This window comes from Abrus precatorius, unplaced genomic scaffold (genome assembly GCF_003935025.1).
Source record: "Abrus precatorius isolate BTA unplaced genomic scaffold, Abrus_2018 Scaffold7, whole genome shotgun sequence".
Classification (NCBI taxonomy): Eukaryota; Viridiplantae; Streptophyta; class Magnoliopsida; order Fabales; family Fabaceae; genus Abrus; species Abrus precatorius.
Genome location: NW_020874417.1, coordinates 6371400 through 6398502, shown reverse-complemented (window position 1 = coordinate 6398502; position 27103 = coordinate 6371400). Strand labels below are relative to the sequence as shown.

The window sequence follows — 27103 nt, the reverse complement described above, 5'->3', positions numbered from 1 at the left end:
TTCAGTTCTGAGCAATAAATACTATTTAATAATGAAAAGTCAACCTTTTACTTGTACTTCCTACCTTCCTTTTATAGGCATTATTATGGGCTAATGGGCCTGCTGAGTCAGCCTTGATTTTAGCCCTTTATTTAAAGTAAATAATGCTCTGATTATTACCCTTAATTAGGTTAATTACCTTTTAATCCTGACAAAAGATATTCGGTCAAACTGGACCGAATAGGTACTCGGTTTCATTTTCTTATATGTAGGACCGAGTAGTTCCCTATCCAGTACAGGATTAAATTAGGAACTAATCTAATTATGACTTGAGTACAACCCTAAAAACATCATTACTTATCAATGTCATTTGAACTGTTCATGTAAATCTAATCCTTAATATTTGTCAACTAAAAAACAATTCAGTATTAATCTATTTCAAAAATAAATGTTAAATAAAATATATCAAATTATACTCCCGTGTTAATTCGCTGAATACTTACGAAAATGCTGAAAAACATTATTATGTTTTATGAGTTACCTATTTACTTAAATGTTTTGTTTTTCTAATCATGATTTCTATGCTGCAAAAAATTTTCATATAAATAATTATAAACTTGAAAATGGGACATATATGATTCAAATTAAACAAGCAAAAACTAACTAAAGTCTAAATTTACAAGAGTAGTAACTAGCAAAGACTATTAATTGAACCATCCGCATAGACACTTTTCAAAATATTTGCACTTCATGATAAGTTTTTCACAATTATTTTTCGTATAGTCTTCACTTTTCACAAAAAATTAAAAGTATAGTCAATTTGACTTTTCAGACTTTATTTGATTGAGAATCCATATTGGCATAGCTGTGAAAGACTCAAAAGTAAAGACTAACAATAAAAATTATAATATTATAGATAAAATTAGCTATCATAAGATGCTTTTGGACGGCCGGTTTAAACCCTCTTTCATTCTTTCTATAAGAGCTTTGTTATATTATATTATATTATATTATATTATATTATATTATATATATATATATATATATTTTAATAATTAAAATGTTTGTATAATAAAAGATAAAAAGATTTTGAATTATTGTTTTTATTATAGATATATTTAATTATTTAAAAGCTAATAAATTAATTGATAGAATTGAAAATATTAAATAAAAATATTTATTTTTTATAAAAAAAATTAGTTATTGAACTGTCTGATAAATATAAAATAACATAAAAATATATTTAATTTTTATTTCAAAATTAATAATTATATATTTTAAATAATTATGACTTTTATACTTCAATTTATTTTAAATAGTTCATCATTTTAAAAATTCGTATAATTATTTTTATTGTTATGGTTTAATATTTTATTAAATAAAACTAGATTATATAAATATATCTATATTATAATTTTGATAATCTATACTAAAATAAAAAAATAATAAAAATATATGTAAAAATTTGTGAAAATACTAATTATAAACTATTAAATTAAACTCTTTTGCCAAATCAATATTTTAGTTAATCAAATAAATTAAAAATTATATAACTTATTTGCCATATCTAATACACTATATATCCGTGATTACAAAAACTAAACCCCACTCTCTATTCTAATTCAATATCTGGTCGAGCTTTCAAAACGTGTTTTAAACTATTCAACACCAAGGATTACATGCATACGTTGCTGACAGTTTACCAAATTATTGAAAGTCCTGTAAACAGAGTGTGCCAAAAATGATAACATGAGAGAAATTTTCTAATTTGTTTTTCAACTAGTAAAATGATTATAAAAGGAGAAGAAGGACTTTATTCAATTAGGTTATATATCATAATCTGCTCACCTTTATCTTTTTCCGTAGAATCCAAATACAATCTCATTGTTCAGGGTGGTGCAAATTAGTTCCACCATTTCAACTTCTGGACTTCAGCATTTTCAAAGGTCATACCTAGAAGGTTATTTTTATTATGTCAATTGTTCTACTATTATTTGATAATATTTTTGTAACATTTTTTTATTAGGACAATAACTAACAATTATGATGACCCATAACTTAATAGTCCAACCGAAGCAGCTCCCTCTAATTCCCCGAAGGAAATGCATCATATCATTCAAGATTTAAAATCTTGAAGCTTGCGCGTTGACGAGACTAAGGCCAAGATCTTGACTACAAGTAGAATAATTATAGTGGCAATTATAATACTATGATTCAATCCAATACATGCCATGATCTAAATATTTTTATTTTATGGGAGGACTAGTTAGGTAATTTTGAGCCAATAATGAAACAAAATATTATTGGAAGTTTATATATTATTACTCTTTGAAAATCTTAAAAATATTCTGAAAGCAAAATAATTATTAGGCCAACAATACATAAACATGTATGTTATCTACTAGCAACCTGTTGTTTGTGAGGCGATTCACTTAGATAATAAAGTTAGAGAATGCATTTCTTATATTATTCAATTAAAACAATTTGACAACGCTTGTGAATAATATATTAGTGAACATTGAATTACATTGTTGGAATGGTCAAATAGAATATATTATAAACCATATAACTATTTGGGTGTATGGTAAGTTTTATGCCTATATGGATGCATGTGTGCACATAGGTGCATGTTTGCACAGAGATGCATGTTTGCACAGAGGCATACAAAGTATTGAAAAAATATTACGTTATGGGCTCTTTAATAACACAACAGTTTGTGAGTGTAAGTGCCTCTACACAATAGTATAAATGTATTTGAACGGAGTTTTTAGTAATGCACTGGATTGAATTGGACTATTTCTTTTATATCTTCTTTCTATTTAAGGGTTTTACACATGGAAAATGGTGGAGTTTTCTCTTTTTTTTTTTTTTTTTCTTGCAAGTCATATATGCCAACTTGCCTACCTCTTGTAGTTAGTTATGTTTTTATTTAATCTGATTATTCGTTGGTTTTCAAACATATAAGTAATACAACTTTTTGAGCAAGACTTAATTTTTGAAAGGTAAAAAATGCGTTCAAATTGTATGATTTAATTGTTTGATATATTTTTTTTCCTGATATAATGTTTGAAATGTGGTAGATTACTGGATTTCAAAAGATAAAAAATTTCTAGAGAGAGAAAAAAAGGGAAAAATATTAAGATTATCCCATTTATAAGAAAAATGTTCTTTAAAAAAAAGTGAAGACATGGTTTACAACTTCCGAAATAAAATTAGGTACTTGAAAATATTTAAAATAAAAAATAAATAAATAAAATTTTCATCTTCAAGTAAAATTATTATGAGACAAAATTGAAATAGTTCTAAAATAATTTACATATAAAATAGCTTTTAAAGTTATAAATAAGTTAGGGTTTTAAAAAAATGGCAACATTTGGCTAAAAAAGAAAGAAATAACCTATATTAATTCAAAATTAAAATATTATAGGTTTCAAAATGTTGAAAAGAGAAGAAATTAAAGAAACTGGGAGATAAAAGGTACGCTTTGCAAAAACTCAACATTTATTAGAAATAAACTCATTATAAAATGATGGATGAATTTACATTTAGCTTCATATATGTAAAAAGAATGTTATTAGGAAGGTTGGGTTAAGTTTTTGATTTCTTAAAATTTTATAATTTTTATAATAGGTGTCTATTTGTTGTTTCTTTAAACAAGTTTTATATAAAATATATTTTGATATTTTTTTAAAAATATTACGAGTTATTTATTTTAGATTTTATTTTAAAAAATAAAAAATTGTATTATTTGTAAAAATTGAATAATAAACTCGTGATATTTAGAAAAATTAAGTGAAAAATTTATTATTGTCAGAGACCAAATAAAAAATAAAAATCAGAGAAATATAAAATATTTAAAGACTAAATACTAAGTTAAATTTACTATGCAATATTTATGACTCTCATGATGAGCAAATATTATTTATTTTTTTAAAAAAATATTCTACATCTTCAAAATACTAGACATAATTGACATTCACTAAGCAAATTAGATGTGTTTGCTTGAAGAATATGACCTAATTCAAGGGATGTATAACTTACCTTCAAATAAAGAAATCTCGAAGTACTTTCTATGAAGATGAGGCTCCATATATAACATAGTTCAAACGAAGCATACATTAAAAGAAATAGAATAAATATTCATGATTTTCAAAGTTTTTTCTTATTTATAGTCTTTAAATAAATAGTAAAAAATTGATATTCAATAAATTTATTCAAATAAAAATTTAATTTACATAATTATAAATATATATTTTTTACAGTATTATCAACTATATTTATATTTGAAATACTAGTTACATAATTGAAATAGATTGATTCAAAGTCTTAATTATAATACTTTTTATAAAGAATTGATTTAATTCATCCATTTTATTTTTCAGATTTGTAGACATGCTTAATAAAAAAAATTATATGCTTTTTAATTTGATAGATTGTTATTGATATTTATTATTAATGAATAATGTATTTTTTTAATACTCTAAAATAATTTTTTATTGATTTCTTTTTATTGCTAAGACTTTAACAAACACTATAATAGAAAAGATAGAAGACCGTAGTTTTAGAGAGCTATTCAAACCATTCCAAAATAGATATGTAATTTATATAGTTGCTCTCTAAAATATGAGTGAGTATGAACTGCAAATATTAATTCTTTATCTTACGAATTAAAACTTGAATTTATATGTTATATTAACTAAATAGTCTAAAAAAGATGAAAAAAATTTACAAATATGAACAAGACTAATTTTATTAGTGTTTTATAAGATATGAATTGAGTATGTTTATTTATAAGATAAAAAATTTAAAATTTTAATTTGTGAGATCAGTTGACACATAACTGCTATTTAAAAGTAACTTTAGAAATCGATTAATATATAATTATTTTTTAAGTATTTTGGTTAGTAAATTATAAAATAAAATATAGTATTTTTTATTGGTATTATAGGAGGGTGTTATGAAATTTATTTAAAAATAGATTTTTACTTTTATTCCCATAATGCATCAAATGAGAAAATTTAAAGTTAAAAGTAAGATGCATGTAACTACCCCTTGTATTGAAAATAAAATCATATCTTAGAAGAAAAAGTTAAAATTATAAAATGCATATGATTTATTTAAAAGAGTTTGCATTTAAAAATTGAAGAAAAAAAAGTTAAAACTAAAACGTTCCATCAAAGAAAATAGAATAGAATAAGAAATTAAATTGCTTTTAAGAGAACGTATGGTAATAATAATCAGAGATTGACTTAAAAATTCACAGGACTTGTTATAACCGTAACCTGTATTGTTGTGAAAATTTTATATTTGATTAAGTTGATGTATGTGGAATTAATAATTAAATTTAAAATAATTTTAAAATTAACCGTGAAAATTTCATTTGTAACCGATAATGATAGAAGCCATAAAGAAATTGAGAACATCAAACACAAATGGACAAATAATTTTCCGAAGAATCGAGTCATTGTTCTAAAAAGAAAGACATTCTCATTAGCAAAATTCTAATTTATTATATAAAGATGTATCTAACTCAAATCAAACTATATTACAATTGATGTAAAAAAAAAAAAGAAGCAAAACTCTTTCAACTGTGTTTCAAGATCATGACAATCAAGTATGGGACTCTTGGAAGCATTTGATTTCACCTATGAAAGGTTGTTGCATAAAAAGAGAGATTAGGAAAACAAGGAGAGTTCTTCCAAACCTCCCAGTGAGACTTGAGCATCTCCATTGCTTTGTCCTTTAGATACTTGGCATGATCAGTTTGAAGCAACGTGCAAAGCTTCGACACAGTTCCAACCTTCAACATCTCTTGAAGCACCGTGTTTGTGCCAGAAAACTTAGAAATCAAAGAGAGAATAAATATAGCTCTATCATCAACAGCTGCTGAAACCTTCAATATTCTCTCTGTCACCACAGCGATGGAACCCCCATGGCTCAGAAACTTGGCTCTCCCATTAGCACTAGAACATAGATGAAACAGTATAGCTAGTGTGAGCTCGGTGACTCTATTTTCTGGTGCCCCCATTTCAATCTCAATGAGCTCAAAAACCAAACCTGCTTCCACCATCATGAACCTGTTTCGTCCCCACGGACAAGCACTCAACAAGACATGAAGAGCAGCACAAACCGCTTTTTGGGTAATCCCATGTCTTAGAATCTTCACGATTCTTTCAAAAAACTCAGGATTGAGTCTCTCAAGAACTTGATGATGACTAGGGTCACCCTTGTAGATAATTGTTTTGAGGATCAAAACCGCGTGTGATTTCATAGCAACAGACTTCTCCATTTCATCACAACTTAAACTTAAAACCCATGTTAGAGAATCCAATACTTGATCATTTTCCTTTAGAAGCACCCTCACTTCCTCCGCGGGAATCTTAACAAATTGCAATATACTAAGAGCTTCCTCAAGACCCTTTTCAATTTGACCCTTTTTATAACAATTCACAATGAACATGATCATGACCTTTGGCACACCAGCCTCTAGCAAACACTTCTTGTTCCTCTCGTTCTCTGCAGCAAGAAACTCCAATTGCATGAGATTTTTGTGGTCTTTGAGGTCTTTGAGGAGTTTAAGAACTTGAGTTTTGTCAAGTGGGGGTTTAGGTGTTGGAATGCGATCAATGCCAAGTGAAGCATTTTGAGTGCACCAAGCTTGGATCAAACGGCGAAGGGTATGGTTAGGGGTTAAGTCAGAGTCCCTTGGGAGGGGTTGTTTGGAAACGGGGCATGTTGTTGTGCTCTTGTTGGAGAATAGCCACTTCTCAATGCTATCACGATCGTATGTGATACCTGTTATGGCTGTAACAGGATCCTTCATGATTTGGAGTGATATGGGGCAGATGAAGTATTGAGGAACTTCAATTTCATCCATGTCAAAAGAAAATAGAAAAACTAAGATCCCTTAATTTTCGGCTTAAAAAAGAAGAAAAATGCGAGTTTTTATCATATCTATGGTCTATGAAGGAAGGTGTGAAAGGAACCTTTAAGGAGAGTTTACTAAATGGTAAGAGAATGCGGCTTAATTTTATATATGGTTTTAAGTATAGAGGTGTGATCGCTTGGTCTTTGGTCATAGCTAGAGTCTAAATGCGACGTATAAATATTTATGGCAGTGTTCCATATTCTAAGTAACCGTTCGGTGGTCAAAGGAAGAAAAAAGTGGTGAAGAATCTGGGGCCAAAAATTAATTATAGCAAATTAATGGAATATGTTGTAGGCTCTATAGTCATGTAAAGAGTAAGGGCATATACACTACGCATCTGTTCAAAAGTGACGAGGCATTCAGCATTTCCAATTTCAAATTGAAATTGAGTATAAATGTATTTTTTTAATTTTTATAAATTTTTAGGATTTTAATTTTATTGAATTTATTTTTCTAAAATTTAATGAATTATTTTTTATCCTTCTTATTGACGTGTGACATAACAAAAAGTTATATCATATTCTCAGAGGCGTCAATTGTGCAGTACTATAACACAATCCAATAGATTGATGACAACATAAAAATATGTTATTGACTACTGTCTCCAATAGTTGTGTTCATATTATGTTTCGTCAATTTCTCCCCATTTTCAAATCCTCTCATAAACATCTTTAAACCAAAACAACGGAAAGAAAAAAACAAATGAAATCCTCTTCTAATCGTCGTTCCACCCTTCTCCGCCAAAGTTAAATGAAATAAGTGGATATAACATATATTTTGCCATAAATACAAACCTGTTTGTCGCTAAGTTCTTAATTTTTACGAATAATTTTTAAAATATGAATAAATATTAAATTTTAATTAATATATTTAAAAATATTTAAATTATGTAAAATTTGATAACATTATTATAAAAATAAAATAAAATAAAATAATAGTTAAATTAATCCATTTTATGTTTTATAAAAAGTATTAAAGGATATAAATATTAAATTTAATATGTATATATATATATATATATATGCATTGACTTATATATTAAATGCATAAATTTAATATTATAAATTTGAAAATTATAATTTTTAACAGGGTTAATATATTTACATTAAATTTTATAATTTTGTAAAAATTTATTTTATATAAATCTTAAAATGTAAATGATATGTTTGTTGAAAAAATAATAAAAAATAAATATTAACATTTTTTTGTTTAAATTATAAAAAATACTTTTAAATATATTAATTATTATATTTTTATATTAAATTTGATATAAAATATGTGTTAATGAAATTCACACTTACTATTCATATATATATATATATGTATATATATATATATATATATAATTCTTGACCATCTAATAATATATAGTTCTATTTAAAATAAAAATAATTTATAACATATAATTATTTTTTTTTTATATTTTATTTATAAAAATTAATTATTTATATATATATTTATCTTAATTACTCCCTTTATCTCTTATTAACAGTAAGTGATGGATCCGGATTGACTGCAGTTTTGTATTCACTTAAGCGAATTTTAGTAAAAAATGATTTTAGCTTAAGTTAAAAGAAGATGTTGCAGTATATTTTCACTTTCACTTAAGCGAATTTTTTTTGCTTAAGCAAATTTGTTTTAACTTAAGCCAAAATCACTTTTTATCAAAATTCGCTTAAGCGAACGGGTTGCAATTTCCGCCAAAATTGTATACGATCCAAATCCAGTAAGTGATATCTAATATAAGGTGGAGAAAGAATTACTAAAAAATTAATTCTTATCTTCTATAATAACCGTTTAGATAACTAGAGCTTGCTAAATAAAATTCTTTTTGATATTGATTATATGTTTTATTATTGGAGGTTTTTGTTGATTGAGGGACTTATTTTTTGGTGAGGTGGCATTTACCTCTAGATAGATACCTAAAGCTCAACACTAATGGCTTTGTGTCCCAATCCTTAGGTTTAGCTAGGTGTGGTGGCTTCATTGTTGGATTTTACAATTTTTTAGATTCTTGCCTCCCAACTGTTGTTGAGCTTTGGGGTTTATATTGGAGTATCTGATTGGTCATTGACAGAAAATCTAATTTATTTATATTAAATGTGATTCTAAGATATTTCTAGTCCTTTTTATAAGAAATAAAAGACTAAATCATCAAAATAAAAGAAATATAATTAGTAATTTGTATATTCAATGATACTAATAAAAGAAATATATAAAAAAAATTTAATAATTAATGCATCTTGAATCTATCATTTGTTTTTTTAAAAAGAATAAAAAATACGTTCTATTTTGTTTCTTATAAAAATGACCAAAGGGAGTAACTATTTCTTTAATTACGAAGATCCAAAATTGTAATCACCTGATTTACTTTGTTATTAATAAAATTAGGTTGCTTGTCAAGAATATTAAGTATGTTAGGTTTAACTATATTCCTAAATAAATTAACCAACATGTATATTAATTAGCTAATATAGAGCTTAAAATTGGTTTGTTTTTTATTGTTTTTAATAAAGCTCCTTCCTCTCTTCAATCTTTCTTAAGGCTTGATTCTTTAGAAACTCTTTGACCTAAGCATGCTACTTAGTTTTGTGTTGTTTGGACTGTAAATCTCGTTTAATAGTAAAAATAAAATAAAATTCTTATCAACCAATAATAATAACTTTAACTCTTTTAATATCGATACTTTAATTGAAATCAAATTATGTTAATAGCAATTGAAAAAACTAATTATTTTTTAAAAATATGTGCATTAATACTAAAAAATATCTAAAAAAAATAATTTTAACTGTACTTTTTAAAGTGTTATTAATAATGTTTAATATTAAAAATTAAAAATTCATCTTAATAATATGTAATATTAAGAACAAATTTTGTGTGTTGTTCAGGCGTCATTAGTGTTTGTTATTTAAATTAAATTTTTATCTCGATAGTATATAATAATAATAATATATATATTATTAATTTAAATTTATATTTAATTTAATTAATAAATAATATTTAATATGAGAAAAATAGCATATAAATTTTATATTTATAATTTATTATTTAATTACTTAATATTATAAATATTTTCAAAAGATAATATAAATTTATAATTATATAACTATTTTTATTAATTTTAATGAATTATTTATGTATTTTTATATATTAAAAAATAGTGCTGACAATTACGATTGGTTCCCACTTCAATTTTTCAGCCATTGGGACGACTCAAAGTAAACTATGAGTTAACATTATTAACATTAAATAACATACGTACGTAGAGTGATAAAGTACCATTTATGATATGACTTATGTTCCTTTCATTTTTCGTAAAAGAGAAATAAAAATTTTAAAAATATATTTGATTATGTTTTAAAAAAAAATTATTTTTAAAAAAAAATTTTAGTGTAAATTATTAAAATTTATTTTTAAAAACAAAAAACTGATTGCAAAACAGTAATCAAATATGCTTATAGTATTTAAAGTAAGAAAAAATAATGAAAAGAACAAAAATTAAATTACTTTAAGAGTAAAATATACATTACTTAATAATTATTTATAAATATTAAATTTTCTGAATCTGACAGTTAAAAAATTTGATGGGTTGATATTGATTATGGATATCAAATTTTTTAGATAAATTAGATATTGATAAATATAAAATTTTAAAATCAACATTTATTTATATTTTAAAAGTATATATTTGATATCAAAATAATATTATGTAATGAAATATCAATTAATATTTAATTTTTATAAACTTAATTTATTTAAATATAATTTACATTGAAAATGTATTTTTTTATAAAAATAATTAAATAAAATAATTTTTAGCAAAATTATTTTTAAATAGACTTGATTCTCACGTTTATAAAAAAATTTAAATAAAATAATATTATTTAAATTATTTTGCTTGTACTTTAGTTTATCTCTTTTTCCACTATATCTTACTTTGCAATGAAAAAGAATGATAGAGGGGAGAAAAAGACAAGTAACGAGCCTAACAGCCCCTTTAAATCGTCATAAAAAATAATTCTCAAGTTAATCTTTACTTTTAAAAGAAGGATCCTAACAAATTATTTTACAGCTATTTATTCACCCTTGTATTAAAAGAAATATTGGCCATAAAAAAATATATTTACGTGCACTTTGAAAAGAATAAGGAATATTTGAGTTCTAAATATAGAACTACATTAAATATTTGAATAAAAAATTAGTTTATATTTAAGAGTCATAATTTATATTGGCCATAATAATATAATAATTTTACTTGATTTAGACTCAAATAGAATTATTTTGGGAAAAAAAATACCTGTAATTTAAATTTAAAAAATATTAAATAGTCGGTAGATATTTATTAGTCGTATATTACATCGGTTTCTTATGAAGTCACATAATTTCAGAAGAAAATCCTCTCTTGTGATATATTAAGTTATGTTGTATGCTTTATACGTATTTCTCCTCTTATTAGCTTTCACAAATTCTTATTTATTTAATATTTATCAGAAAAAAGATAAATATAAAACTATAAATAATTTTGTTATAGAAATTTGAACTCTGGATGCACTCCCATTAGCTTTATATTGTCTAAATTTTGTACTACTTTCTTAATTTATAGTTGGAAATAGATTGTTCCTTGTGTGGTGCTTATGTCCTAGCTGACATTTAGGTCAACCCTTTTTATTTAATAAATATTTTAATTAAAAAATTTAGACTTTTAATCGTTTATTTTTAAAAAAATTTAATTAATTACTTTATTTAAATATAATATTAATAAAAAATACTGACAACACACTTTTCATAACACATTTTTAATATTCTCACATATAATCTAATATTTTTTTTCTTATAATTTTAATAAATTTTAATTAATAATATATTCATAACACTCCTCATAAGTCATAACACTAGCTATTATTATAAGATAAATGTTAACAAGTATAGTTAAGTAACTGGTTAACGAATAAAAAATAAAATTTTGATATAAAAAATATATTAAAAAAATCTCCTTCCATACTTTTTTAAAGCAATTCAACATAATTTTCTTAACATATATTTTAGTATGGAAAAGCAAAACTATTTAACAGATAATCACTAGACAGATGCAAGTCCATTAACATTAAGTGTAACACAAAAGTTAAAAAACAGTCACCTCCAATAATTATCTAACAAATTTACTTACCGTAATTAGTATGAAATGAATAGATTGCCCAAGAGGGGAAAGTTCTCACTGCTTGCCATAATGGAAATTGTTGCTACCCAGAGACTTTGAATGGGTTGCGCGTTTTGCAAATTCACGAGCGTTAGTGTCCGATCTTAATGAGATTTCTGGAAGAAGAGTGGTTCACGCACAGTTGAATTGAACTATAAAATCCGATACTACTTCCAAATAAGACAAAAAATTATCATTAATTTCAAAATGAAAAATCAGAGCGATGTAGATCTGCAGTTATAATTGCACGTCATGATCTATAGACTGAGGCTTTATTGAATCTTGGAGAAAGTACAAACAGCGTGTTAAATGGACTCATGATTTGATCTAAAAGCACCTATGGCCCAAAATGCCGGCTGTTTGAATAGAAAATATTCTTCACAAAACATTGATTCCAAAATCCGAGTCCCCCTTCTTGTCTGTTTGCGACATTTTCGAGACTTTAGACAGACTATAGTGATTTGCATGCTTAAATCTATTGAATTTTATCTCCCTTTCAAGACTTTGAGCATCCTTTTTGTTTAATAGGATATCCTACTCTTTCTATTGTAATTATTCCTACTAAATACTGATCATTAACAATTTTTTACTTTTAACTTCTTTTAGTCTTGTACTTTTGTAGTATTTTAGTTCTTTTCGTTAATCATGGGACAGTCTCTTGATCAATTATGTTAGTAAGAGGAATTAAAATAAAATAAAAAAATGTATACATAAGGAAGCTAAATTAATAGATTAGTTATTGAACTTTCTTTTTTGGTTGTATTTTGGCTTGAATCCATTTTTATTTTTATTTTTAACTCTTAACTTATAAAACTATTTTAAATAAGTTTTTTTTTTGTCAAAATATTAACTTAATTAAAAAGTTATTATTCATTATCTTTCTCATTTATTTTCTTTCCTTACCTCTCATCCATGTTTCACAAGCATTTCTATCTTGTTGAGAATTAAACACAAATAATGCATCAAACATCAAATATTCTTAATTGCTCTTTTAATATACATGTTTCAAAGAAAAAAACACAAAAAATATAAATAAACATTATTTTTTACCTAAGTACAAACATGACAGTGACAATCTCATTTTATAAAAATTCACATAAATACTCTTATTAAAATCCTTCTTTGTTGGTGTGCTTAATAAATATTTTATATTTTTACACTTTTTCAACTAATAAGTACATTGCTTCTACGTGTTTTACATCTTTTGAATGCTTGTCATTCTTTAAAAAAAAAGAAGGATAATTGAAAAATTATCATAATAAATTTTTAATACTTCACTATACTATTAATAATGTCAAGTTTTAAAATAAAGTTTTGTAGCCACACTACATTTAATAATGGCCTCAAACCATGTCATATTTTTAACCTCTATAGTAAAAGTAGCAATGATAAACTCTTTTTCATTCGTTCATAAAATTACTCCTCTAACTAATAAAAAAATGTAACCAAAAATAGATTTTCTTTAATTTACACATCTCGCATAGTCTTAATTCATATAACCATTTACTTTAAGACAATTTGATTTTTTATATATGTAACTATTTAAGTACATAATTTTTGGTATCTTGTAAATAACTGATAACTTTTTTTATAACATTTCAATTATCAATTACATGATTATTTTGATATATCTAGCATTCCAATAGCAATAAGAAACTGTCTCCATTGTCATTCATTCCAAATTATTCTTAAGATTTTGAATTTAACTAAATTTGTCTCCTTTTGAATTAGAAATATTTTTAATAATCACTTTTTTATTCTAAATTTCTCTAACTAAACCTTTTTTTTTCATATTTCACTTCAAAGTTCTTATAGAAAAATTTCTTTATATCATATAACAAGAATATTATTAGCAGTGAGAAGAATATCATTAACATATAAAAGTAAAATAATAATGTAATGGTACCATAAAAGTTGAGATATCATTGTTAAGAAACTTTTTTAAGTTTATATATTGACTTTTTTAACTTATACACAATTTTCCTTTTTTTTTATGGTGAAAAACTTTATTGGTTAGTCTATATAAATTTTTTCTTTTAAGTCACCATTAAAAAAATTGAGTTTTATATTTTTTTTATAAACAAAACATATATTATTAGAGAGTTCAAGGGAAACTCAAAACTTATATACACAGATAAAAAATCTAACACTTACTCTAGAAAATGAAAAGCAAAAACATACGTATACAAAGTTAAGACGGATACAATTTTTAGGGTTTAAATACCAATCAGCTAGCAAAATAACTTCTCCCTTACAATTGAGTTTTACATCTATTTGGTGAGACTCTAAATTATAATGAGACATCAAAACTAAAAGCAATATATAAAGAGAACTTCTTTAAAATTAAAGATAATTTCTTTATAATAAATGTTATTTTTTCGAGTGCAATTTTTATGACAAATTTATCCTTAAATATTTCAATATTTTTTAGTCTTATTTAATCTTAAAAATCCAAGTATAACAAACATATTCTTAACCTTTAAACAATTTAACTAAATCTCTTAATTTATTGTTATCTACTGTTTTAACTTTTCTTTTAGCGTTAAATTAGTTTTCAAAATTACTATGATTGAATTATTTAATTAAAAAACTATTACATTAAATTATCTTTTATCAAAGTTAGTTAATAAATTATATTAACCGTCATATTATTTAATTAAATAAAAATAATAAATTGAATAATTGAGAAGTGATATGTTGTTGTTATGTAATTATAGAATCTTCCTAATTTTAAAATCAACATATATATTAAATAATAATACGGGTGTGGTGGGGGTAGATATTAAAATAATTATACTCACATTTATTTCTACATTCTTTTGTAGACAAATACCTGTTTCCAAATTAAAACTTATTTAGCGAATATTTTTCTACTCCTTCAAGAATTTTTTTAGTTAGTTCTTATTGGGTTCAAATGCAATCGTGATCTCTTTTGCCATAGCACGACCCAATGAAAGAGAAGGATCTCTATCTTCCTTGGGGTAGACAAGCATTCCTCCTACTGCAAACGTTGGGTGCTTTTATAGGCAACTATTTCCTCTATATCGACACCATTCAAATCCACCACATGAAGGCTAAAAACCAATGAAGCAAAGTCCAATCAGGCATCTCTACATTTGGTACAAATAATTTCTCATTTCAAATTTCCAGTTTTGTTTTGTTTGTGAAAGCCACCCAAGCGTAAGTAGGTGAATTATTCCCAAAATGTTTTAAAAAAAGTTGATAATTGATTCCACTTGTTCCAATGGAGGCTTTGCAAAATATTACATGACATATATTTTCAATCAAAGATATATATTGCTATCTTTACCAATTGAAACTTTATGACACCAACCCATCTATCCCATCTTCAAAACTTACAAAAATAATATACAACCTCAAATTAACATATACTCTCAAATCCCTAAGCTATCTAAGAACTCAAATGGTTCTATGCAAGGTATAAACCTATACTAGAATAAAATTCTTTCTTTCTTTACACTACGATTTATCGTCATTAATTATTCCCTAGAACAAGCACAGGGATTAGAAGAAAATATGAGAGACCCATAAACAGTTCTAGCAACTATCTATCTCCCTTCATTGTCGTATTTAGGCCACAAAGTCCGGCAACAATTGTGCAGCAAACCTCTTTGGGTTTTGCATGTTGATACTCTCAAATGCTGTTGAAGAGTGAGAATTGGAATTGTTTAAGGCACCAAACTGGTTTGGTTCACCAATGTCCAATCCTCTTCCTAGTTGGATATTTTGGCTTGGAAGAAATGTTTGATGGGTACCTGACAACGTTTCACAATGAGGAAGACCAAGAGTAAGGGAAACACCATTACCTGAAAACCTTGGTGTGAATTGTTCTGCATCAAACCTACCAATTTCCTCCATTGGGTATTGACCAAAACCACCAATGAAGTTTGTTTGGTTTCCCATAAAAGAATACCCATCTCTGTTTTGCCTACCATCCATTGAGAGTTGTTCATTGTTTGCTTCATTGACTTTGACATCCATGTTAATTGAAGGGACACGGTTTGGAGAGTGTAGAATTTCATGGTTCCTTGGTTTCTTAGGACTTCCTTGTGTGATTCCATCAAGTTCTGATGACCCAATGAAGCTGAATGCGGATTGGTTTCTAACATTACCCCCAACAGGTGAAGTTGATGGTGGAGAAGCTGAAATTATTGGAGTGTTTTGATTTTTTGAAACATCTTGTTTGGAATTGAAACTTTTAGATTCAATTTCAGAGGTAGGACCCCTCTCTTGTGGAGTTGTTTTCATAGCGGGATCTTCACTACTCTTGCTTGATTTGTCCTCTGATCCATTCACTTCATGCTCCTTCATCTCTTCCATGTACATTTCCTCCACCATTGGCTTCCAAAGCCTAACTCTAGCATTTATGAACCAATTTGAAACCTGTTTCATTACCAATATGAATTGTTAACATGATCCATAATACAAGCAGAAATGTTGGTAATTTTTTTTTCTATTAACTAAATTTTGTGAATTTTTGTAAAACTTTTTGAATAATACATTATGAATTGAAAAAATGAAATAAAGAATATGTTGACAACATTTTTCATGTTATAATTATAATAACTTAATTTTTTCATATTTTTTTCCTCTTACATATCTTGTACATTGATTTCTGTTTTAAAAATAGTTTTTTTTTTCTTTTCGTTACTTCTTCTGCTTTCAAAAAATATTTTATGTATCTCTTAAAAGACATCTAAAAATGTCTTATTATATTTTGAATATACTTTTATGACTTACATATATTAAAAATGATAAAATTCATATAAATACATGAAATTATAATTAAAAGGATAAATTATAATTTACAAGACAATTTTATCTAAGCTTTATAAAAAAAAAACAGTAAAACAAACATGCCTAAACTGTTTTATCTCTTCTTCTTCTTTTTTCCTTTCTTTCTCTCTTTTTTTTTTCCTCCAAACTCATCTCCCACACATGGAGGAGTAAGAGACAATCAATATCGTAACTAAAATTAATCTCAAGAACAGATGACAAGTAGTGGTGGTGTTACCTGGCTCCTAGTAAGCCCTGTTTGTTTTGCAAGCATGTGTTTGTCGGAGTCCTTGGGGTAACTGAAACCAAACTCAAGTTGTTTCAATACAAAGAATCTTCCTACCACAATAAAAATATTAGAAAAAGGGATTTTGGGAAACATAATATGTATAAATAAGCTTACGGGTGGAGGAAGTGTTCAAAGAGCCAAGCACGAAGAACAGAAACGGATCTCTCTGGCAATCCTCTCTGGGGTCTCCAAGCATTGTGATGGATCATTCCCAATTGTTGGATAGCTCTTTGTTGCCTAAGATGATGGTCAACATACTTGAGCCTTGAACCTTCAATTTTACCTCCAAAACAATCCTCTTCTCCTAAGCTCTTATTTGCAGCTCTTATTTGCCCTGTTATTGCATCTTTCAAGCACCGAAACTGCTTTGAGATTGTTTGCAATGCAAGGGCTGTGTAAGTTCTTGCTGACCCAATCCCTGCAGCTTGCTCAAAAGAGGATATCACTATCTGCATCTGGTTGTGGTACTGCCTGTATCTTTGCTCCACCTTCAATTCACCATCAACCCCAAAAACCACATTAATTACCTTTCTTTCATTTAATTATTGACCCATTAATATTCAACAGGTGATCAGCATTGGAATTTTTTTTATTTAATACTACTGAAGTCTCGTTTAATTACATAATTCTTGGGGTTGTGTGATCATACCAATATCAATATTATTATTACTAACTAATATTTCGAAGTACTTATTAAAAACTAAAAAACAAAATTTTCATTAAAAAAGATACTTCTTATGTATTTTTATCGTAACTTCTAAACACTTTAACTATAGAATAAATTATAAGTTCGATAAAATTTATATATAGTTCTTTAAAGACTTTTAATATTATTTATTAATTAAAATTCTATTTAAATAATAGATGATGATTTAACGTTATCCCAAATTATTAAAATAAATTTTTAATTTCGATTAAAAAATACCTCATCAAGCATGCTGATTAGTTTTGCCTTCTTCATCTGAATTTCTTGTCTCTCCGTAGTTGACAATTCAGAGCTACGCTTCCCACTTCCCTCCGCGACGACTGAACCATCACCACTAGCTGCAGTTGATGATTCCCCAACCACCTTAGTCTTGTCGAAGCTTTTCTTTGCCTGTTCAACCTTAATTCCGCCATTAACATTCACAACCTCGTCTAGAAGCTCCTGCGTGGCCTTCAAATACTTTGAACTCAACAGCACGCTCTGAATCCCCGACACTCCGCCACCGTTGGTAACCCCCGAAGCCGAGGACGACGACCCGCCTGACACGCGCATGTCATCGCCTGCCTGAGCCTGCAGGCTCAACGAAAGCCCTTGGGTGGCGCGTGAGGCCTCACGCGCCGCCGCGTTGGGGTCAATTGCGTTCCAGAGATTGTACTGCATGCGGGGCAGGAACCCATGCAAGGCGGAGACTTCGTGGTGCATGGACGGCGGCTCCTGCAAGGAGGCTGCCGCAGCGGAGAGTGGCACGCCGACGAATTGTTGAGTGTGAGGGGGCGGCGCGTGGGGGAGATTTTGTGGGGAAAGGGAGCTGTTGCCGCCGCCGCCGCCGGCGGAGTTGAGGAATACGAGGTTTCCACCGTGAGATGGCGTCGACGTGTCTGAGTATTGAACATAGCCAGGATTCATTAGTACAAGAGTTTGAAGGCCGTCAGCACCACCTTGGATTTCGGAGTTACTATGAAAGTATGTCGCCATCGAAATTTTCTGTTTTTTGGGATGAAAATTTCTTTTGCTTTGTTACTTCTTCACACTGAAAAGAGACTTAGCATACGTTAGTGTTAGGCTTTCAAAGTTCACAATCACATCCCAAGAAAAATGAAAACAAATATTCTATAATAATAAATCCTTTAGAACAAATCACACACAACATAACACAACAAAAAACAAAACGTGCTCACAAAGAAATAATAACATCCCCACACATGTGAGTTAACATTGAAGACTATTTGTGATAGCTGTACCTTTCAGTGCAGCGAATCGGGTTTGGAGTATAATTTTTTTTTTATCAACCCATTAAAAGGTTAATTGAAGCTAATTTCTTGTCTTCTCACACAAAGATCCTGAGAAAATAAACAATGAGGAGGAAGAAGTAAAAAAATTGATGAATTACCCCAAAACCTAACATGATATATTAAGGTATGTTTATTTGCTCCAATTTATGGTATAGATGAAATTAGTTTTCCTTTGCGCATGCTCTTATTTGTCGTATGGTCAAACTCCAGACTTGAAAATGAAAGAGAAGGAGAAAAGGAAAGGGGTGAGTGAAATACTTGAAGGCTTTTTATAAAGAGAAGAGATTTGGTAAGAGAGTGATGGAAAGAAAGGGTAACGGGAAAAATCCATTATTTATATTATTAGTTTAAGAAATTAATGGTATCATAACCAGCTAGTACCTGGTGTGATGGAAATTAGAGGGTGCACGTGCTTCATGATCATCCCTGCACTACTGCAAAGGAAAGAAGAATTTTCAATTACAATGACCCGAAACCTATGGGAAACGGATTTGGGACAGAGAGAGAGAGAGAGACACAGACAAGCAAGCACACACGCACACACATAGTCTCACCCACCAAAGCAAATACCACAGTTATGGCTAACATACATCTAAGAGAAGTAAACATCATTAGCAGATATAGATGCATCAAACCCACCTGTCAACATGTGTGTGTATGTGTGTATGATCTATCTATATATCTTGGTGATAATAATTTATATCAGTCCCTTCACTTACCAAGGGGAAAGCTCTCTGTCTGACTCAAATCATCTGCAATTCCACCCCAACTGAAAGTGGAATAAAAAGGAGTTAAAGAGAGAGATGGGGTTAAAAAGACTTGGGGGGGAAAAGATACCCATCTTTATTCATCCCATTATCCACTCATTTGTTGACATTTTTTTCTAAAACAAATTAATTTTTTTAATATGGAAATTAGTTCTGGGCATTGGGCAATAAGGGTAATTAAATTTGTGTGAAACACTGAAGTGAAACATCTTCATGATATTATCTCTTTATCTTTCTTAGGCCTTTTTTTGGGAGAAGTACCTGCGAACAGATCAAAACAGGGGAACCTCTCTTGATTTGACCCACCCTTTCAAATCATCTGATGCAGCCAACAAGCACCCCTTGATGAGAAACAAAGAACTTTTGGGAGAGAGAGAGAGTGAATAGAGAAAAACAGGCCTGAGATAAGAAATCTGTGTGAATAAAATATTAAAATATAATGAAAAATGTAATCAAGGTGTGCAAGAAGTCACCAACAGCTGAAAAACGAGGAAACGTCTCCTTCTACAAAGCTTAATTAATTGTTTCTTTAATAATAAAAAATAAAATAAAAAAAATGATGATGGACGACGAGCGGGTGGAGGGATCCAATTGCTCATTTCTCTATTAAATATCTTCTTGTCGTTTCCTCAATTTCCATGTTTTTTTCTTTTCAACTTATATGTGTATTTTTTGTGGTTGGATGCCTGAGTTTGAAGATAAAGCAATTAAATTGCCAAGGAACACAGAACCAACTACCATTACACCTACTTTAATGCAATAAAAGCTGAAAACATATATATATATATATATATATATATATATATATATATATATATGCTATTTATCCTGGAAATATTCGTAAACAATTTCGCTGGTAATGAATATAAAACTCCAAAATTTTACCCATACTATTATTTGAATTTGTAAATGGAGCAGATCATAAAAGAGTAACCCCAAGGAGGAGAAAAAGATGAAAATTAAAGGAGGGGGTTAGAGAAAAAAAGGGGTCTGAATCAAGTGCATGCATGATGTGTATAAGAATCATGACCCCTCAATAAGTGGTCCCTCACCTTCGCTTTTATGCATCAGACCTATAGAAGGAATCATCTACGGGTCTCAACAAGGCAACTGGTGTAAAGTTTAATATTTTTGTTTTTTATTATTTATTTAATATTTTTCGCATAAAATATAACTTTATTGAGCAAAGTGACAAATTATAGTTATTCATTATTTGTACCCCTTATATTAAATTATATAAAACTTAAACTTCAGCAAAAATATTTTTTTATTTTTATATATATCATGATATATATATATATATATAATGTTAAATAAATTTATTTAATATAGTATTTTATAAATATGATAAAAAAAATCGCTGCAAACAGGGAAATTTCAGATAAGATTATTCGATAAAAAAATATTAATGTGGAAGTAAGTTTCACTTAAACCTGCATAAATACATAATTAACAAAATTGTAATTTCAATTTAAGAATATCCTTATTTGTATTTATTTTTTTTAATATTCTTATTCTCTCTCAAGTTTCCTTAGCCTCAAAAAACTGAAACCCCTAAATGCAAACTCTTCTCTACTTTTTTTCCTCCATAATCTTTGATGACACCCAAAGGATAACTTAGATGCAAAAAATAAAAAATAAAAATAAAATAACTATAGAGTGATTCAACAGTTTCATCTATTAAATTATTATTATGTATGTCTTCTAATTTTTTATGTTACTTTAATATTCTGAATAGGAATTTATGAAAAAATTTAATATTCTTATTTTTATTAAAATTATCATATAATTTCATGTTATAATCTTTTTATCTCTTATTAATTAATTATTATTTTATTTTAAGTTAAGAATATAATTAATAACATAAAACTAATAATATCTTAAATTTTTAAGAAACACAGATAAATAAAAATAAATTTTAAAACAATAACTAGTAAAAAAGAATGAAAAAAAAGGTGCTAGAATTAGAAAAGAAAAGAAACGACTGAACAGATAAATAATTAGGAATTAATAACCCTTTCGAGTGTGTATGAGGTAATCCCATCATTTGCATGGAAAGACGCAAAATGACCATAATAATTAAATAAATTCAGGACAGCAACGACCATTTTCTACATCCTGGAAAAGCTCTCAATCACCATCAGTAACTATTATTGTGTAAGAATGAGCAGTGACAGATTTAAGGCCTGTGATGTTAATGGGACTAAATTTTCGAAGTTGGGGACATTCATTCATGTAGCTTATGCATCATCCATCCAGAAAGAAGAGCATTGGTAGGCGCTATTAATATACTATATACTATATAGAGTTGGTTCTATGAATGGCCTTTTTGTAATCAAGCTGTCATTCTCGTAGAGATCAATGTCAATAGTATTTATTTCATGATTTCATATACTTCTCTTGGATTCTTTTCATGAAAACTCATTGTAACTTTTTGTTCTCACTCAACTGGGCATTAAACAAACTGGTTTTCACAGCTAGTAATAGCTTGTTGGATCTCCGAAGGACACATGTAGAAGCGAGAGCAAAAGGGTGTGCCATGTTACTTATGAATATTCATATGTCAGAAGCATATATAGTTTTCAAGGTGTACTTGAATGTACAAAATAATATAGAATCTTTCTTGAGTAACTGAGCAGGAGATGCATGTGGTTTTTTTCTTTTTCTTTTCTTCTTAAACAAAAGAAAAATAAACAAAGTACGTTTATTTTATTCTCATGGAAGATTTGACGAAGTTGACTCGTTTTCTAATTTCAGGAATATATAATTCCTCTTAAAGTTTTAAATTTTATATAACCATATAACATGAAGAACAAAAATAACTGACGTGTTGATAATGAATCTATATATACTCTTAATTTCTCGAGGGGAAAGTACATCATCTTCACGCTTTAAATTGCTCTTTTCTTTGCCAGCTCCACGCTTTAAATTTCGCATTTATTTTTCATGATAGACCTTAGGAAAAAGGAAATTAAATATGGTTGAATGAGAGGCGGGGGGATAAAAATGCAAAAATTATGTATAAGTTTTTTAAAGGTCTTGGGCAATAATATAATATTAGAAATAGACGAAGATCTGTGTACACACGAGTGTATGATTATTTCAAAGTGAGAATTAATACAAAAGGAAACTTGGAAGGTTCAAATTCCTCCCTTTGGATGAAGCAATCACTTATGCTGTATAATTGGATGCATGTCCCTTAGTATATGATTTAGAAAAGTAAAACCATTATAGAATCCAAGAATCTAATAAGGTGGAGGTTATCATCATGATGATGGTGACACGGAATTCAATTACTTTGGATATGATATGATATTCCCTAGAGAAACAATGGCGAAGTATGACATGATATTATAATTAAACAATTAATTAGCTTTAGATTACAAAGTCTCGATCCTAATTTAAGTCATAATCAGGTCATTGAATATTTAACCCCCAAGTATTTATCATAACAATAGACATATAACTATGCCAATAAACTGCAAAACATGTACAAGCCGTACTGTTGTCCCCTATATGGATTTGGATTCTGTTGATTTTGAAGTAAACACATAAATGTAAGTGGCACGCATCACATCATAGTAATCCCAAGGGTCACTGCCACCATATGATACTAAACTCCCCCTGTCTATGCATATGGGTGGGACTATAAACAATATAAAATATTAAAGGGGATTATTTTTTTAAAGTGGCCGGGTATATGGTCCCTTTGTGTGTGCTCCATCTATTTCTATATTGTTATCATGGGATGGTTGTCACATTCTTTTCTTACTCCAATTCCTTTCCTGGAGAAAATGACTTGAAAAGAAGAAAACACTGAAAAAAGGACTAAGATTTCCTTCTTAAACAATTCAATGTAGTTAGAATGTGTCAAAAAGAGACCAGGAAAAAGATAGCAAAGGTGAAATCGATATGTATATATAGTACAAGCATAACTCATATGTACCAATCACAGAAACAAAGATCTAGCAAGTTGCATCATCATAAAAGAAAACAAATAAAATAAAACTGTAGTTGCCTACCAAAGAGTCCATTATTCAAATTTCTTGAAACGCGGGTATGGCTATGTCTAATTTAAATTACAGCATGAATTTATTTTCCTTTTGAAAAATGAAAACAAATGGCGCTTAAAATTGAATTTGAAATTTCTACTCCATATCAGGAATTCAAAAAATAAAGGACAATGCAGCGTATATTACAGTATGCCCAAAATTTGTTGGTTAGGCATTGGCACAAGGGTATTTTTCGTGAGTGGACCCATGTTATAGCTAGCAAACAAAAGATGATTTGAGGTGTTTCGTGATCTCTACTTTGGGATTCTCTTTGGTGAAAGGAATACCCGTCTGAAGACGCAACTATTATTATTGGGTTTTGGTTATGACTTGGAGACTCATCTCAAAGAGTAAAGACCGATGTGAGTACAAAAGAACCCTAATATTGCCACAAAAGTACTGGGGCCACCACATACCTACTTACAACCCCACTCCTACATGCCGCCACCAAGTTCTTCTTTCACACCCACATATGAAGAATATAAGCTCCTGCTACTTACACACATTCATGTGCCAACATCACCACGTAACTGCACTAAGAAACACGGATCCGGTTCCTCTAAGCTATCGTCGATCGAGTGTATTTACACTGTATTTATAAATTCATCATTTAGATTTTTATCAATATCAAGTACATGTATAATTAATTGTTCAAGTTACTTTTAATAATAATTATTAGTGTATTTTGTCTTTAAAAGTCTAATTTAGTGGAGTCCAATTCAAAGAACACATCCTTTTTTGAAGAAATACTTTTTATTTTAAATTAGTTCTCGAGATAATATAAATAAGACACTTCAATTTTTGAAACTCTTACTAGTTAGTAACTTTATAAAAGGTCTTTTTTTATTTTTATTATATAGGTGGTTCTGTATGTCTATTATGTCATGTACTTCTAAATTAAAGCAGGCAACTATTGCCCTGCACCCGATTTCTGCCAACCTCACTCACTGCCTTTTGTTTTCCAAAACTTTTATATGTGATTTGGTTACTTGGTGTGAGGGGAGAGTTCATTATCACTGCCAATGTTCCTTGGATTTCGCGATGACTCAAGAGTCAAGAGACTTGTTGATGGAAACCGAAAACCATGTCAAGTCCACTGTACATTTTGGCGTCGCCTCCAACTTTTTTTCTTTTACTTCTCACTCTCTGCCTTCACTTTAGAGTATAATTGTGTGTAAGAAAACAAATTATATACATATTTGGCCACTCAAACACGTAGTCAATTGACTACGCGGATGAAGATTTAAATCATTCTTTTATAATTAAGTTGAAATCTTAATTAGCAATTAGAAAATTTTAACAAATTTTTTTAAAAAAACGTATAATTTTGATTCTAACCGCACATAACAAAAGTTAACCATTTTCAATATTCCATAAAAAAACATTACAATGTTGATCCTAAACCAATTTGCTTAGAAAACAAAAATAGAGTGAACGCGCACACACAATGGATCCACGTGACTACATTGATTAAATTGGGAGCAAGTAAAATTGTCAAAGGATGCGGTGATAATCACCACATCAACGTTACACAACTTGTCATATACGTTACGAATCTTAAAATATAAGGTCAATTAAAATGACTAATTCAAATAATTTGAAAAAATATATAATGTCAACAAAATATTAAAGAGAAAATACAAAATTTTACCACGATATGTCTCAACCTAATTTGATTTAAGTTGACATTTGGCTGTCAATGCAACGTAATTTAGAAAAAAAAAATCCTCCAATAAAAATTGTTCTTGTGTGAAAAGTTAAACATGTTCCTCTCGTGTGTATTTTTTTAATTTGTAACTATTTCAATTTGAATTACCCCACATACACTTCAATCATCTAAAAATATAAATAAAATCATTTTGATTAACATTCATTTAGTCTTTTAAATACTCCGAGATTCCCATGGTTTAAGGATTCATTTAATTTTGTTTTAAAATAACATAATTTATATAAAAATTTTTAACTTATTTTAATAAATTTATTAGTTATTTTATTTAAAAATTAAATTTATTTTTATAAATTTTATGATTAAATTTATATTATAATTTCTATGTGATAAGAAATTATTAAATAAATTTTAATTAATTCATATACTCAAATACTGCCTATATACCACATAAGGAGTAGGAATGACAAAATTACCTAATCATGCGCATCATATCTACAATTAAAAATTTCTAACAAGAATAAATATATTTGTATCCATGAAAACAAACTGAATTTGATTAAACGGTTCATTTTTACTTGTCTATTAACGGGTGTAAGTGTGTTTATTGTAGTTCGCGAACCCATTGATATTTGTATACATAAAATTACTAAAACATTTTTATGCATATAAAAGCAAAAATGATGTTAACATATTGTTATATTATGGTGCTTTTGAATAGGCTTGAATTTAATATTGTCTTATTATTATTATTAAAAAAAAAATACTGTGCTATTTTTATTCTTTTAAGTGTTCATTTATATATAAGTTACTTTAAATTAAATTTTTATTTTTTCATTATTTTTTGATAAATATATGCAAATATCTACTTGTAAAACGACTCTTAAGACTGAATGTCTTGTATGATTTTGATGTATAAAAAATATTAAGTCGGATTAATTTTATATTATTATTTGATGAGTTTGTTAAGTATTTCAGAATAAGCAATTATTCAAAGCATCAATTATTAAAAGATTGATGCATGAAAACTATCGACCTACAGGACAACAACAACGACAATAACGCAATCAACAATTTGCATGGTCATAATAAAAGCAATAGTTAATCAAAGAAATAAATCGATTTTTGAAGAAAGTAGAATCATGATATTTTAGTAAAGATAAAAGTACTTTTTCTACTTATTTTACACGTTAAGCACTAATTCCTTAAAAAAAAGAATAATAAAAAAATACTTTTGACAAGGGAAAAAATTGTACCTTCGTAGATAAACATTTTGTCTAACAAATATATGAATATTTTTAACGTAAACAAACATATTAACTTATATAATTTATCAAGTCTTTTGTAAATACTGATCAGTCTTATCTTATTTTTTTCTTTATAGAGAGTTGGAAGTCTAAAGATGTATTTACAAGAATACCTGAAAGTAA

The 27103-nt window shown here is 27.8% G+C and overlaps 2 protein-coding genes across 16 annotated transcripts; both read right to left on the bottom strand.

The window, feature by feature from the left end:
* Positions 1 to 5620: 5620 nt before the first annotated feature.
* LOC113871378 (E3 ubiquitin-protein ligase PUB23-like) lies at positions 5621 to 6856 on the bottom strand. Its single transcript, XM_027508470.1, has one exon. The coding sequence runs from the start codon at positions 6854 to 6856 to the stop codon at positions 5621 to 5623; it is 1236 nt and encodes a 411-aa protein (XP_027364271.1).
* Positions 6857 to 15304: 8448 nt separating this feature from the next.
* Positions 15305 to 20435, bottom strand: LOC113873658 (BEL1-like homeodomain protein 1). 15 transcript variants are annotated; one of them, XM_027511896.1, is made up of 9 exons: positions 20217 to 20357; positions 19908 to 19957; positions 19570 to 19622; positions 19138 to 19236; positions 18116 to 18926; positions 17305 to 17678; positions 17140 to 17200; positions 16349 to 16508; positions 15437 to 16267 (listed from the first exon to the last, which is right to left on the bottom strand). In XM_027511896.1, the coding sequence occupies exons 5-9, from the start codon at positions 18869 to 18871 to the stop codon at positions 15696 to 15698; spliced, it is 1923 nt and encodes a 640-aa protein (XP_027367697.1). In that variant the 5' UTR covers positions 18872 to 18926; positions 19138 to 19236; positions 19570 to 19622; positions 19908 to 19957; positions 20217 to 20357; the 3' UTR covers positions 15437 to 15695. The 15 variants fall into 15 exon arrangements, with proteins under 15 accessions (XP_027367691.1, XP_027367695.1, XP_027367682.1 ...); XM_027511890.1 differs by having other exon boundaries at positions 15305 to 16508; positions 19138 to 19399; XM_027511881.1 differs by having other exon boundaries at positions 15317 to 16508; positions 20217 to 20432.
* Positions 20436 to 27103: the final 6668 nt, after the last annotated feature.